The 14,059-nt window shown below is 46.0% G+C and overlaps 1 protein-coding gene across 37 annotated transcripts in view; it reads right to left on the bottom strand.

Annotated features, from left to right (window-relative positions):
- The window catches only part of TCF7L2 (transcription factor 7 like 2), a 202,378-nt gene that overhangs the window by 123,878 nt on the left and 64,441 nt on the right, over positions 1 to 14,059 (bottom strand). For 17 of the 37 annotated variants that reach the window (XM_024985742.2, XM_024985748.2, XM_024985747.2 and 14 more), the window contains 1 exon segment: positions 709 to 795. The exons of the other annotated variants lie outside the window; for them this stretch is intronic. In XM_024985742.2, the coding sequence (XP_024841510.1) occupies positions 709 to 795 (87 nt within the window). 37 annotated transcript variants of the gene reach the window in all.

The following is a 14,059-nucleotide window of genomic DNA, read 5'->3' as shown; positions in this document are numbered from 1 at the left end:
GAGTATATATGTGTAGCTGTTCTTTACTAGAAGTTACTCGAGTCAGGTGAGCGAGCATGGAATTCCTCATCCAATTCCCAGCTTGTAAAACAAAAAGTATTTCTCCATTAAGAGATGCACAGACAGGGCACAATGCAATTTCTACATTCACAAAAGGTCAAAGAAATTCTTAAATAACACGTCTTACCACATAGAGAAAAACAAAGGTATACCCAAATAGGCCCTTCTCTATCCTTCCCTGAGATAGAAAATGAACACATGACATTAGAGCAGGAGCACTGCTTCTGTCCAAAGTGACACCTCACCTTTCAGAGAACAACCACGTGATCCCGCTCCCCATCGTGCACATGGGGGAACCTGAAGGGAGGCAGCCTGTCTAGTCACAGAGATATTTAACACATATGTAAGCAACTTGCAGGCATCTGACTTTTGTTGATGATTTTACATCAGTTTCACTTCACAAACAAGCAAAACTTAAAGACACGAAGCTAAGGTTTTTAACAAGGACGTCCACGCTAGCCTTTGTACCTCCAAAGGTCAATTGGTGAAGGCGCCATCTTGGTCTTTCCAGAGGCTAGTTTTATTACTAATTCTACAGAAACTTTTACTTGAGCAACACAGATTAAAGCTTGTCTCATGCACAGACTTCCTGCGAAGCATCATGTGTTTCCTCAGAGAGCCTAGGCTCACGTGAGGGGGCCAACTCACCACAGGTAAGTCAGGGCAGAACGTGGCGAGGCTCTGACAGGGACTCGGGGAAGGTGGCCAGGGAATGCCAGGAGAGAAGGCGCATTTCTGAGGAAAGAGACTGGGGTGAGGAAGACTGAACAGAGGAGGTCTTGTCAACTCAGAACGACTCGGACAGGAAGAAAAACGGACAGCAAAGGGAAGTCCAGAAAGAAAGAAGGGTTTGCTCCACTCCCACGTGGGATGTTAGAGCCAAAACTATCCACAAGCTTTTCCATGGGTTCCTCAAATACATGACTGTTCCAGCAAATTAAAACCAAATTTGGTGATACCTAAAGCTGGAAGACCTAGCCCGGGAGCTACCTGCCAAACTGAATTGTCTTTTACCCAGCCTAGATCTAGACGGAGTTGGAGCAACTTCTGCCACTTCAGGACTTTCACCTAGAAGCCGCCTGTGGTGAGGAAATTTGGTTACTGGTTCTGGTAACTCGCCACAAGACCTTCCGGTGTCTCATCTATAACTGAAGTTGTCAACTGTGCAGGGAGTGGGTGAGGGGCTGTCGCAAGCACCAAGGAACTTCTAGGATTCTGGGCCCCTAGACAGGAAATGTCAGCAGGCACACCCCGCCCAGTGACCCTTCTAATTAAACCATTTCCAAACATTTGTCCGGAAGCAACATCATCCCAAATTAAGAGCCACTGAAGTAAATGTTTCCATGGTCTCCCTCAGCCCTATAACCCGAGCCAGCGGGCTATGGGAGTCTCTTCTGCATGGTCTCACCCTTACTTCTTCCCATTCTCACTTGCCACATAAATATATGGGCCTCATTGGTCAAAACCACTCAATAGAGTCATTTCCTTGAGGCCAACCAAAATGGACATCTGCCAACACTCACCTCTTCATCACATAAAAGCCTGTGAAGAAAAATGCCAAGCCAAGTCGCCACACACCTCCACCTCCCTCTGCCTCAGTTGAGAGGGTTGGATTCACAGATGAGTTTTTGGCCATCTGCAAAAACTGATCTGATTGTATCCAAATACCAGCTCCCCAGATTGAGGAAATTTAGGCTTTGTTGGAGGTGACAGGCCAGCCCTAAGGACCCCACCCAAGAATGATCATACCCATAATGCAATATTAATACGGAGACTTATAATTCTTACTTTACATAAAAGCTTCATTGTGTGCCACATCCAATCTCCGCAGGCTACCTGCACCACATATTTTTATGAGCCTACATTTCAGCGCTCCGAGCCTACAATACACATAATTTTCAATTATGTTAGGGCAGCCCAGGATCACTGCCTATATAACATTACTGGTTGGAGGAAATGAGACTCGGCCCTGCTGCCCAGAGAGAGCTAACCAGATCCAGATGGTGGGGAAGACAGCCCGGTCCTGCCGAGGCTAGCCACTCTGCATTGACAGCCCCAACCTCTCGATCCCGCCGTAACTCGATCCCACAGAATGGCTGGGTCCCCACGAGGCTGTGCCCATCCCCTGGGCCTTGACTGGCACTCAGGCTGACCAGGTTCCTTTTGGGGAAACTAAGTATGAAGCCAGGAGTTTTTAAAGGAAGTTATTAACCTCCTGCAAAAGTGATGGGTTTCCCAGGTTCCTTCATCTTCTACAATTGGTCCTTATTAATAGGGAAAATAAATAAATAAAGGGAAGAAAAAGGAAATTAGGTACTATTATAGCCTCGAGGAAAATCTTTTCCTTCCTGGAGACATGAAGCAGCAGGAAATTCTATTCTGTTGGGTCCTAAAGGAAGAGCTGAAGGGGGAGTCATCTGGGACTGGCGGAAGGGCTGGATCGCCACGCCACGTTTTCCCAACAGTTCAACTTCGGTTTTATATCCTTTTGGGGAAGGGAAAAAAAAGTTCCCACCATCCCACTATAAAAACAACACTGGGCTCCAGGCTCCCTTCCTTCTGGGCTGCTCAACGTGGAAATTATGAATTGCCTACAAAAACATTAAACTTTTCAACAAACTGCAATCAAACGGGGCTGTGGGAATTCCTGCATTGAAAACTGTTGAAATGGAGTCTACTCGACTTTCATTTTGTAAAAATAAATAAATAAGTAAATAGGGCCATCTTGGCTTAAGCATTTCATCCTTTGTTTAATAATAATGTTCTGGTCATGGCCCATTAGGGTTTCCCGCCTGCCCCCCGCCATCACATTTTATGACATATCTCAGGGAGCAAGCTTTGGACCTGTGGGCAAAGTCTTGAATATATATACACACCACCAATAGCCTGAAAGGAATCGAGGTGGTTTAAAGACTTGCTAAATTATCAGCAAAAAAGAAAAGAAAAAGGTACACAGCTCTAATTTCTCCTCGTCCACCCTCCCCAATAAAAAAGGAAAAGCAAAGGCAAATGGGGAAGGTCTCCAAGATCAAAAGCTACCTCCAGTATCTATGTTCCTGGTGATGAGTAGGTACTCAAGTGGGCCTGATAGGGTCTGCTTCCAAAAAGGCATCCCCATCCCCATGAGTCCCAATTCCATGACAAGGATGGCAAGGAGAGGCTACTTTCCTCACTCCCTTCCACTGATGGACGGGCACACAGAGATCACCCCTTATTTGTTCAAGGCAAGGTTGGCAAACTTCTTTTGTAAAGGAGTGTGTGTGTGTGTGCACGCACGCACTCAGTCATGTCCAGCTCTTTGCGACCCCCTGGACTGTAGCCTGCTAGGCTCTTCTGTCCATGGAATTGCCAGGCAAGAATACTGGAGTGGGTGGCCATTTCCTCCTCCAGGGGATCTTCCTGACCCAGGGATTGAACCTGGGTCTCTTGTGTCTCTGGCATTAGCAGGCGGATTCTTTACCACTGCACCACCTGGGAAGCCCTCTCCTATAAAGGGTGTGATGGTAAATATCTTAAACTTTGTAGCTAGACTCTGCTGTTGTAGAGGCACAAAAGCCACTACAGGCAATAATACATGTATGTGCTATGTCACGGCTGTGTTCCAACAAAGCTTTGTTTACAGACGCCGACATGTGTACGTACTGTGATTTTCCTGGGTCAGGAAATATTATTCTCCTTTTGACCTTTTTCAACCATTTAAAAATAATGAAAACTGTTCTCAGCTCACAGGCTGTACAAAAGCAGGTGGCAGGCAGGACAGCTTTCTCCCATGGGCTGCAGTTTGCCATCCCTAGCTTAGGGGCTGAGTGTGCAGATACCTGAATCATGTCAGACGGAACACATTCCTTCACTGGGTCTTAAAAGCAGACAGGCACATGCCACCACATAGAGAAAAGCACGTTCAGTGGCTCAAAAGCAACGTTGTGGATGAAGCGTCACTGGCAGACTCAAGTTGGAGGGGAAAAGGCTTGGAAAAGCATCTGAGCTCTCTGGCTGTGACTCCCAGTCACAAGGTCCAACCACTAGACCACAGTCTCAACGGGAAGAACCATCCCTCTTCCAAAATGGAAGTCTGAAAAGGCCTGAGCAATTCTGACTGGAAAAGGTCCACGTGTCCAGATGTTCTCGCCCAGTTCCCAGGAGACCCTGGCGACGCATCACATGTCAGGAGTCACCACATAAGAACACGGGGCAGAAATCCCACAGGTCAGGGTGCCGTGCCCTGGCAGCTTTGGGATCAACTCTCAAGGTTCAGATGCTCCTCTCCTGCAGATCTTCCATGCATCACAACGCTGGAATTGAGCCCCCGCTGTGCCAACCCCTTCTGCCACCAAGAGACGGCATCAGTCCCTGGCTTGGGCAAAATGCAGGATTCAGCGTGGGAAAGGAGCACCATGAACCTGGACAGATTGTTCAACGGAGATGAAGCCAGTCTCTTTTCGGAAAACAGTCCTTCCCAGAGAAGGACTATCATCCAGAAAAGGGCTTGATTTTTACATTTTGAAGTCCTTGCTCCCCTCTCCTGGCCTGATATGCATTCTTTACCTAAATACAAAAATCAACCACAACAAAACAGCCTCTTCAATCCAAGCCTTTTCTCAGTAGGGGTGCTTTTTCCTAGGAAAATCCATTTTACAAGAATTCAAATTAATTGGAAACCATCCTCATGGCAAATTTGGACTGCGAGGTCTTCCTCACTCACTCATGCCAGAAAGCTGTACATGTTGTGTTTCTTATAAAATGGAAAGTCAATACTCTGCCTAAACACCCCACGCTGAGAGCACTGCCAGCCACAGCCTGTGACATGAAAGTTCACTCAACCCTCCTCCCCTGTAAGGCAACCTGCTCCTACCTACCCCCTGCAGGCTCATCAGGGACCAGGCCAACTCTACGACAAAACTTTGCTCTAGAAGGGAAAAAACAATGATTATGTTCTCATCAATGAACTTTACAAAATAAAGGCTGGTGGCTCAGATGGTAAAGAGTCTGCCTGCAATGCAGGAGACCAGGGTTCAGTCCCTGGGTCAGGAAGATCCCCCGGAGAAGGAAATGGCAACCCACTCCAGTATTCTTGCCTGGAGAATTCCATGGACAGAGGAGCCTGGCAGGCTACAGTCCATGGGGTTGCAAAGAGTTGGACACGATTGAACAACTAACACAACACACCAGAAGCCACTTGTCCTAAGAGGGAAACAGGAAAACAGTGAGACCATAGAAAGTCAAATATTAATGCTGATGGCACAGACACACTTCTCCAGGAGCTCGTATTGTGAGGATCACCCCTAACACACATCAACAAAATTAGGTCTGTTAAGGAACAGGCTCGGCTGTCACTCCCTAAACCTATTTCATTTCTCAAAACTGGAAGATGGAAAATCCAGCCATCTTCTCTCAATAAGCAATTTTGCCCTGGGGATCATGAAACCCCAATTTATCCAGCATGGTTAACATATATGAATCTGTGATTAATTTCATACTCTAGCCCACCCTCATACTGGTACCAACAGGTTTCCAAAAGTCAACAGTGATTATATATACCTAACAGTGGGAACGATGTGAGACTATTTCAGAAGGCTTCAAATCCTGCAGGATCCTTGAGAGCCACTATTATAAAATTGGTCTACTTAATAACGCAGATGCAGAGGGTATAGGAGATTAGGCTGTTTTGTCCTAGTTCGTTAAAACAAAGTCTAAGAATTTCTTCTTTTGAAAACCCACAGAGAACCTAAGATAGAGGTTCTATTTAAAGAGGCATTATTTGCCTATGAAGCGTAACAGCACAGAAGAAAATTCAGGAACACTTGATTTCTACTGGTTGGGAATTAACATAAGTGAGTATATACTATAGTTAGCTAGGAAAAGAAAACCAAAGATCTCAGAAGGCTGGGTGTATTCTGAATTTGGAAAAGGAAAAAAGCTAAAAAAAAGTTCAATAAGAAGATTGACTTTCTTTTTTCTTTTTTTCTCCCCCTACCTTTCTCAATGACACGGACATAAAGGAACTTTGAAATGTTTCCCTTAAAGTCACAACCCCATTTCTCAACATAAAAACAATATGGGGGAAAGGGCCAGGGGGCGGGGAAGAAAAGAGTGATCAAGGCATTTGGGCAAAACAATTTAATAGCTCCAGCTCTATGGGCTGGTTGTTATATTTTCTTTATTTGAAGTATAGTTGATTCACAAGGGTGCGTTAGTTTCTGGTATACAGCAAAGGGATTCAGTTATGTGTGTGTGTGTGTGTGTGTGTGTGTGTGTGTGTATTCTTTTTGAGTTATATATGTGTGTGTGTGTATATATATATACTTTCTCAGATTCTTTCCCATTATAGTTTATTGTTAAGATATTGAATATAGTTCCCTGTGCTATATAGTAAATCCTTACTGCTTATCTATTTTATATATAGTGGTGTATATTTGCACATCCCAAACTCCTAATTTATCCCCTTCCCCCCTTCCCTGTTGGTAACTATAAATTTGTTTTCTATGTCTATGAGTCTATTTCTGTCTCATAAATAGGTTCATTTGTATCATTTTTCTAGATTTCATAAAAAAGTGATATCATATGATATCTGTCTTTCTCTGACTCACTTCACTTAGTATGATAATCCCTAGGCAGATAAGATTCTTTAAATAAAATCCTTACTGTTAAACGCTTTGCTCCTAATCATAATAACTAAAGGGTCCATATTAATAGCATCACTTGACATTCAGAGAGTATTCAGAGTTCATAACCATACTCGTAACAATCCTTTGAAATAAATTACCAGGAAGTTACAACCAACAATTGACAAGGAGGGCACAAGGGCCAGCAGAGCAGCCCCGGCCTGCCCAAGGTGCCTAGGTCAACTGGTAGCCTTGCAATGCACAGGGTTCCAGGTCACCAAGATGTTTCAACCACATCCCGACCTATCTTTCAACTCCCCTCTACCTTCCTTGGGTTTCTTATCACCTGTGAGGCATCCTCACCTGAACTCTAACCAGGGATCAGCATCCCAAAGGGTACAGCTAAGGGAACATCTCAAGGTGTCCCCAAAGGGATAAACGAACCTCTGCCATTTACCATCTTTCTTCTCCCCCATAGGTCGCTGGGCAAACATTCAACTATATTCCTCCAAGGGCACCAAAAAATTATTTCCACAAGAGTTCCTGAGGCCACAGATGGTAATGGAGAAACAAAGCTAAACAAGCAAATAAATAACAAAGAAACAAAATCCAATAACCAAAACTTGGGATTGCCTGCTTTGAACCTCTCCAACTATTCAGCTTAGGACCCTAAGATATTTTTGCACTTAGCAACAGTGATTTTGCAGAGAGGTTATGGGCTAGTGGCTCATGGAAGTACAAGTAGCTGACGGAAGCACAAGGCTGTCACCAGGACCTTCTTCTCAAACCCAGATGGGCCCCTGGGGCAGGGGCGAGGCCTCCCTTCCACTTTCCAGAAAAAGTCAATCTGAAAAATATGACTGTGTGCTCCTAGGAGTCACACATTGGGATAAAGAGTCTGGAAACCTACTTTCCAGACCCAGCTCTGCCGCTAGTTGGGCCATCATTCCAATTTCACTTCTTCACTGGGCAACCTCTTCCCCACTCTGGGCCTAAGTCTACAGCAGGAAATTGAGGAACATGACCCCCAAAATCCCTTCTGTGGATTCCTACAGCATTCACAAAGCACATGCTCAGTGTACAATGTGGACTACATATTCTAAGGCCTAGAAAAGCTGTCTAAGATCCAGCCAATGAAACAAGAAGCTAATGAGCAGCACAAGGATGAACACAAGAAAGGTAAGTACGAACATCATGAAAAAAGATTTAGTTCTTGATGGTGACATGATCCCTGGTTCATATACCATGCTGGTTTGTTTAGAAACTTTTCTCCTGACCCACTCCAGACCTGCTTAATCAAACCATCTGGGGGGGACCCAGGAGTCTGTATTTTCATTTTCCCAGCTTGCCAAGTGACTCTGGTCATCAGTCATTAGCATAAATTACCAGTTCTGTACAGTGTCGATAAAGCGCTCATAAGTGTATGCAGATTCCACCTTCCCTTCCAAAGACTCTTGTAAACATCTAAAGTGATTGTCACTACATCTTTTTTAAGCGGTCAAAGCAGATAATCTCCAAATCCGTTTTAAAAGAAAGTGAGGTAGAGAGAAATTAAGTGACTTCATCATGCACGTACTAGGGATTCTGAACCAGAATGTAATGTTTGGGTATTTTCAGGCCAGAACTCAAAATGAGACTTGAGTAGAACGGGCAATGGGTGACCCAGGGGAGGGCACAGTGGGGAAAAGGGGTACAGCCCCCACTTCTACACAGAGACCAGCAGGAAACCAGCCTCAGAGAGACAGGGCATCACTCTTAGGACCAAAAGTCCCCACCAAGACCGTCTATGTTACAATCTCCAACCAGCTTCAAGACTGAGTTCCCCACAAAAAGAGCTATGGGTTCCAAGAAATGTCAGCCCTGCTATAAGCACTCAAGTCTCTGAGCCGTGGGTCAGAGGACACGAAGCCACTGGAAAAACATGAGAGGAGAAGCCCTGGTCCTCAGACTCCGGGTTGCCTGGACTTCAGCATCAAGACAGGCAGCTCATTCCCCACAGCCTCCAGATGGTGGCTGACAAACGACAAAGGCTCACGTGTCCATGGAGGGACCTCACACTGAGAGAAAAACTAGAGACAACATACCTTTAGACAGAGAAACATTTACAGTCTTTCTCAATTGCAAGCCACCACATTTTTATTACTGTTTCTTATAAAAAGGCCAAGCAGTCCTGTTGACTGGAATGTCCTAGTTACCGCCTGCTCCCTTACAAGCACGAGGTGGATGCAGGCAAGGACCAGGAAAATAAGTCGGAAGTCCCATACTTGGACCCAGAGCAGATGAGGGTCCAAGCATGGGCATCAAGAGAACTCAGAATACGGAGCACGTTGAGCTAAAAGGCCGCCCCAAGCCTCAGCTGATGGATGGATAAGTAAAATGTGGTATATCCATACAGTGGAATATTACTTGGCAACAAACAGGAATAAATACTGACTCATGCTACAGCATGGATGACCCTTGAAAACATGCTAACTTAAAGAAGGCAGACAAACAATGTCACATATGGTATGATTCCTTCTATATGAACTATCTACAACAGGCAAATCCATAGGGACAGAGAGTAAGTTAGTGACTGTCGGGCAGTACAGGTACACAGGACAAGGGGGTGACTGCTAGTGGGTACAGAGTTTCTTTTGGGGGCGATGAGAATGTTCTGGAAATAAACAGTGATGACATTGGCACAGTCTTGTGAATATACTAAAACCCACTCAACTGTATGCTTTAAATGAGTAAATTTTACGGTATATGAATTAGATCTCAATTTTTCTAATTACAAAAAAAAACAAAAAAAAAAGTACCAAGTCACTTGACAGTTTTCACGTTCATTTCAGAGACCAGCGGGGCAGGAGAGAACAGACACATTTACACACACTCCACCCATAATGCCTAAGAATGAACCGAAAAACAGGTGAACCTATTCTTTAAAAAAACAAAAATCGTATCTTCCAAAGGTCTGTGGGACTCACAATTTCCAAATGTGATTTTGGTTGGTGTCAAACCCTGGAGGAGGGACTGTTACAATGGCAGGTGAAGAAGACTCCATGAGCGCTGTATCACCCTGAGTTAGACACCCTGGACTAGAACAGCCTGGAAGAGAAGAACAGTACTGTGTGCTCTTTCAAGGCTTGTGGCTAAAATCCAACAGAGGAGAGCAGTTGAGTCAACAGAACCACAGGGAGTTCAGAGGCCTGAATCCTGCCGTCCATCCTCCGCTAGCCCCGATGAGGCAGGTCACTGAAGCTCCACACCCAGTTTCTTCATCTAAAAAAACGGACGTGGAATTGCGGCCTAAAATCTCCTGACAGACTTCCTCATCGGCTTTCTTCCTCATCAGCTTTCAGAACTCAAAGGGTAAATGGTGTAAACCAAGTAAAAGAGTTAACATAAAATTCAAGAGAGTTCAGATTCGTTATTTTTCCCCCTACCTGCACCAGGGATTTAAAAGTCATTAGTTACAGGTCTACCATGGAAACTGGTAAGAGACAGAGCCATCAGATCACCCTTGAGAGGTAGGAAGCCAGAGAGTAACAGGGTCTTGGTGACCTGGAAGGGTTATTTTAAATGCATGCATGATCAGATCACAGCAGATATTAAAATGAAGAACGCTGAAAAATTCCTTCCTTTCTCCCTGGCTGAGAGCTCTCAAGACTTGGGTTTTTCTGATTAGGGCCTTCTCCCTATAATTCCACATTTCTTGACGATAAGAACATTGAAAGTCCTGGCAACCAATTAAGGTGCTTTAGTCAAGTTCACGTAGGAACCAAATGCAAGACAGACCTCCGCTCCCATCTTCAAACTCCAACTGAAACCCTGAAGCAGCCTGCGTTTCCTTTTTATTTTTTTCCCCCTCTTGTCACATTTGAAAGAGGTCGGTGGCTCCAGCAAGGTCTCCCTGTCCACATTTTTATTGTCCGATTCTAGCTGTGACAAGCATGTGGAGAGGCTTCGTAACGCGACACTCAGGAAGCCGAAAGGTCAAGCAAGGGCGCTGGTTCGTTTTGCCGGGGGAGGAACGAACCCCCAAGCCAGGGGGCGAGATTTAGTGAGGCTGACCTTCTGGAGGCCCCCCGACCCCCCTGCACACGAGTCTTGCTGCCTCAGCCAGACCGGCCTGCCACTCAAGTATCATCTTGCTGTAACAAATTACTCCTAACCCAGGATTACGGCTCTTTCCAGATCCCTCCTAGAGAGCAAGGAAATAAACATTCTCTCCCAGGACTCAGCCCCAGTTGTTTCTCCTGTTGGTAATCCCCGTCTCTATTTGCTGCTCCTACAAGCCAGCGTCTGGGAGGTCTGCGAGACCATTCCGGCCCACTCTCCTTTCAGACACCGGCTGAATGTCTCAATTGTCCATTAGGCGCGGCGAAAGATGAAGGCGGGCTTTCTGTCCGGAGAAGCCTCACACAATAGTTCCCTTTGCCCACACACTTCTCGTCCGCCGGCGGACTCCACTGGCCGGAGCCCAGTCACTCAGGGAAGTCCACACCCCACATTCCTCACAGGGACGAGTGAGGACAGGTCGCCATCAAGCCACTCGGCTCAGCTCCGCAGCATCGCAGAGAAAGACGTGGGGCTGCTCCCGCCCCCGGGGACAGCATACCACTGGCGGGGTGGGTAGGTTCAATATGGGGGGTGGGGGAAGAAAGATCTAGAAGGAAGAGGCAGGAGAGTAGGCTTCAGGCAGGAGAAACTGTCTCCGATCCCAGCCCATGGTTTCCTCTAATAAACCACCAGGAGGTATTTTGAGGGCAACCACCTCATTCAGGGAAGGAAATACAGTTGTCCGCTTCCAGAGGCTCCCGTGGGACACCAGAACAGTCCAGCCACTCGGGACACGGCGGGCTGTTGTGTGTTTTTAATTGTATACAAAGACCAGAACATGCCAAGAGGCTGAGCGAGCAGAACAATGGATGTTATAATCAAAGTGGGTGATTGGAAGGGACAGGATCTCGGGGTTGTTTGACAGGGACGTTCTCCCTGGAGAGACACAAGGATTGACGCACTCTGAGCTGGGAGAGAAACTTTCCAGAATAACCCAAAGGCACTGAAGGGACAGACATACCTCCATGAAAACTTTAGACAGCAACAGAGAAAGATAAGCACCACATGATACCATTTCTATGTGGAATATTAAAAAAAAAAATGACACAAATGTACTTATCCACCAAACAGAAACAGACTTTGAAAACTAACTTAATGGTTACCAAAGGAGAAAGGCAGGAGGAGAGATCAATCAGGAGTTTGGGATTAACATATACACACTGCTGTATATAAAAACAGAGCATCAAGGACCCACTGTATATAGCACAGGGAACTCTACTCGGTATTCCGTAACAACCTACATGGGAAAAGAATCTGAAAAAGAATGGATATGTAAACCTGTAGCCCAATCACTCTGCCATACACCTGAAATTAACACAACACTGTAAATCAGTGATAGGATAAAAACTAAATTTTAAAAAGAATCCAGACAACAAAACAAATTCTTGTCCCCCCCCCCAAAAAAAAAGGAACACAAGGCAAAGAAACGGAGTCAGACGACACAAGGCTCTCTGAGTCGAGCGCCACCTTCACCCTCCCGTGTGTACGCCCAAGCCGACCACCTCCCCTTGCCCAACAGGGCCACTGTGCGTCTCTAAACCAACTTGTTCTTTGCTTTTGTGGTTTTAGGCTTTAAAAGAACTTGGCTGGGGAAGGAACAGTAACGATCTAAGCTAACCACTTAGCTCATTAGTATGTCATCTGGACAGGCAAAATCAATTCCAACAGCATCAAGTTTGGTTATTCCCTCCCCCAAAGGTCTGCACTATTAATAGCAAGAAAGTTTCCCAGGCTTCAGTTTATTTGTAATCCCAACCAGCCCTGACCACAGAACCTGGCCATCTCCACTTTGAGAGCTCCCAGAAATCTGGGAGGAGAAACTTCAGGTCTCAGTCTTTGACAGCAAGATGTGGGAGGCAGCTGAACTTAAGAGATTTCAGGTCAAAGAGGGCTTCATCTCCGAAAAAGGGCCGGGTAGTCAAGGCAAGGTACTAAGTACTGTCTCTCTACCCATCTGACAGCGTCTGTGTGCTCTCTTCTAGCTTGAGCTGACCCTAGGGATAGAGGTCACCCCTCCTTCTCCCCATTGTGGAGTCAGCTGACAGAAGCTTCTAGAAGAAGCAGTTTGGTTCAAAACAAACCTAAAACCTCACTAACTCAGACCAACAGAGAGCTGGAATGCCTGGTTTCAAATCCAGGATCTGGAGCTTAGTACTTTTAGGATCTTGGACAAATGGCTTCACCTCTCTCAGCTTCCCGACCCCCGCCTGCAAAGTGAGGACAATGACATGGGAACAGCAAGACGCCTCCCTCTTAGGCTGGGTATGAGTGGTCATGCACCCCTGTAAACTACACCTTCCTGATGTGCGTGATAGGAGGCCAGTGGGGTTTGAGTTCATGGAGAGAGCAATCTCACTGCAGGGAGTAAAAGAGACGCGTGAGTTTTATGCAATGAATGCAGGGAGTCAACAGAGGCTGGTCGCGTTGGGAGCCTGACAAACAGACCAGCTGATAATGACACGCCATTGCTGTCCACACGCAAACGGAAAGTAAGAAACTGTTCATTCGAGTATTTAAAATATATCGCTCTTCCTGCCTTTATGTATCCTGGCAAAGGGCTTTGCCTTGAGAATTCCACTGCGCTGTCTCAATTACCCGACGCCCAAATGAGGGGAAGCCAAGCTCACGAGGCCCCGCTGAGTGTCTCCTCAGGTACAGGTGACGTCCAGTCATCCGCCTGAAAGGCCTACGGGAGTCCACCCAACTTGCTCCGCAGACACCGGGGTCACTAAGTGAATCACACGATGCCACCACTGAAGAGGAAAACACGACTCCAGCAAATTCTCTTGAGTGGCAGTCCACACCATGGCTTTAATGTCAAAGGACCCCAGAAGCCTTGTTCTTGCCTCCACTAAGTCTCCTTGCTCCCCTTCCTCTGGACCACTGAGCCCCCACTGGGTTCATCGAATCTACTACTGTGAGGACTTAGAGCTGCAAAACAGGGGTCGTGGGGGCTGCGTGCTCTCAGACCAAGTTTCTAGATCACATCCAGAAGCAGCTCAGACCTGGGTTCAAACCCCAGCTCTGTAACTCCGTTCAACTCACCAGAGTATGCATAGAGTGCCCAATATGGGCCAAGTGCTGACACTCAAAGAAAATTTGAGTTCTTTAAAAAAAAGATACCATAGCAAACCATCTTAGTAGGGTGAGCTTGGGCAAATCATTTCACCACTCTGAGCATTAGTTTTCTCATCTGTAAAATGGGAATATACACAAAAGCCATCTCCCAAGTTCCCAGGAGGATCAAATGCTTGGCACAGTGCCTGGCATGCTTAGTAAATGCTATAATATCATTA

Source organism: Bos taurus, chromosome 26 (assembly GCF_002263795.3).
Source record: "Bos taurus isolate L1 Dominette 01449 registration number 42190680 breed Hereford chromosome 26, ARS-UCD2.0, whole genome shotgun sequence".
NCBI lineage: Eukaryota > Metazoa > Chordata > Mammalia > Artiodactyla > Bovidae > Bos > Bos taurus.
The sequence above is the reverse complement of the archived record's forward strand: the minus strand, read 5'-3'. Positions and strand labels throughout refer to the sequence as shown.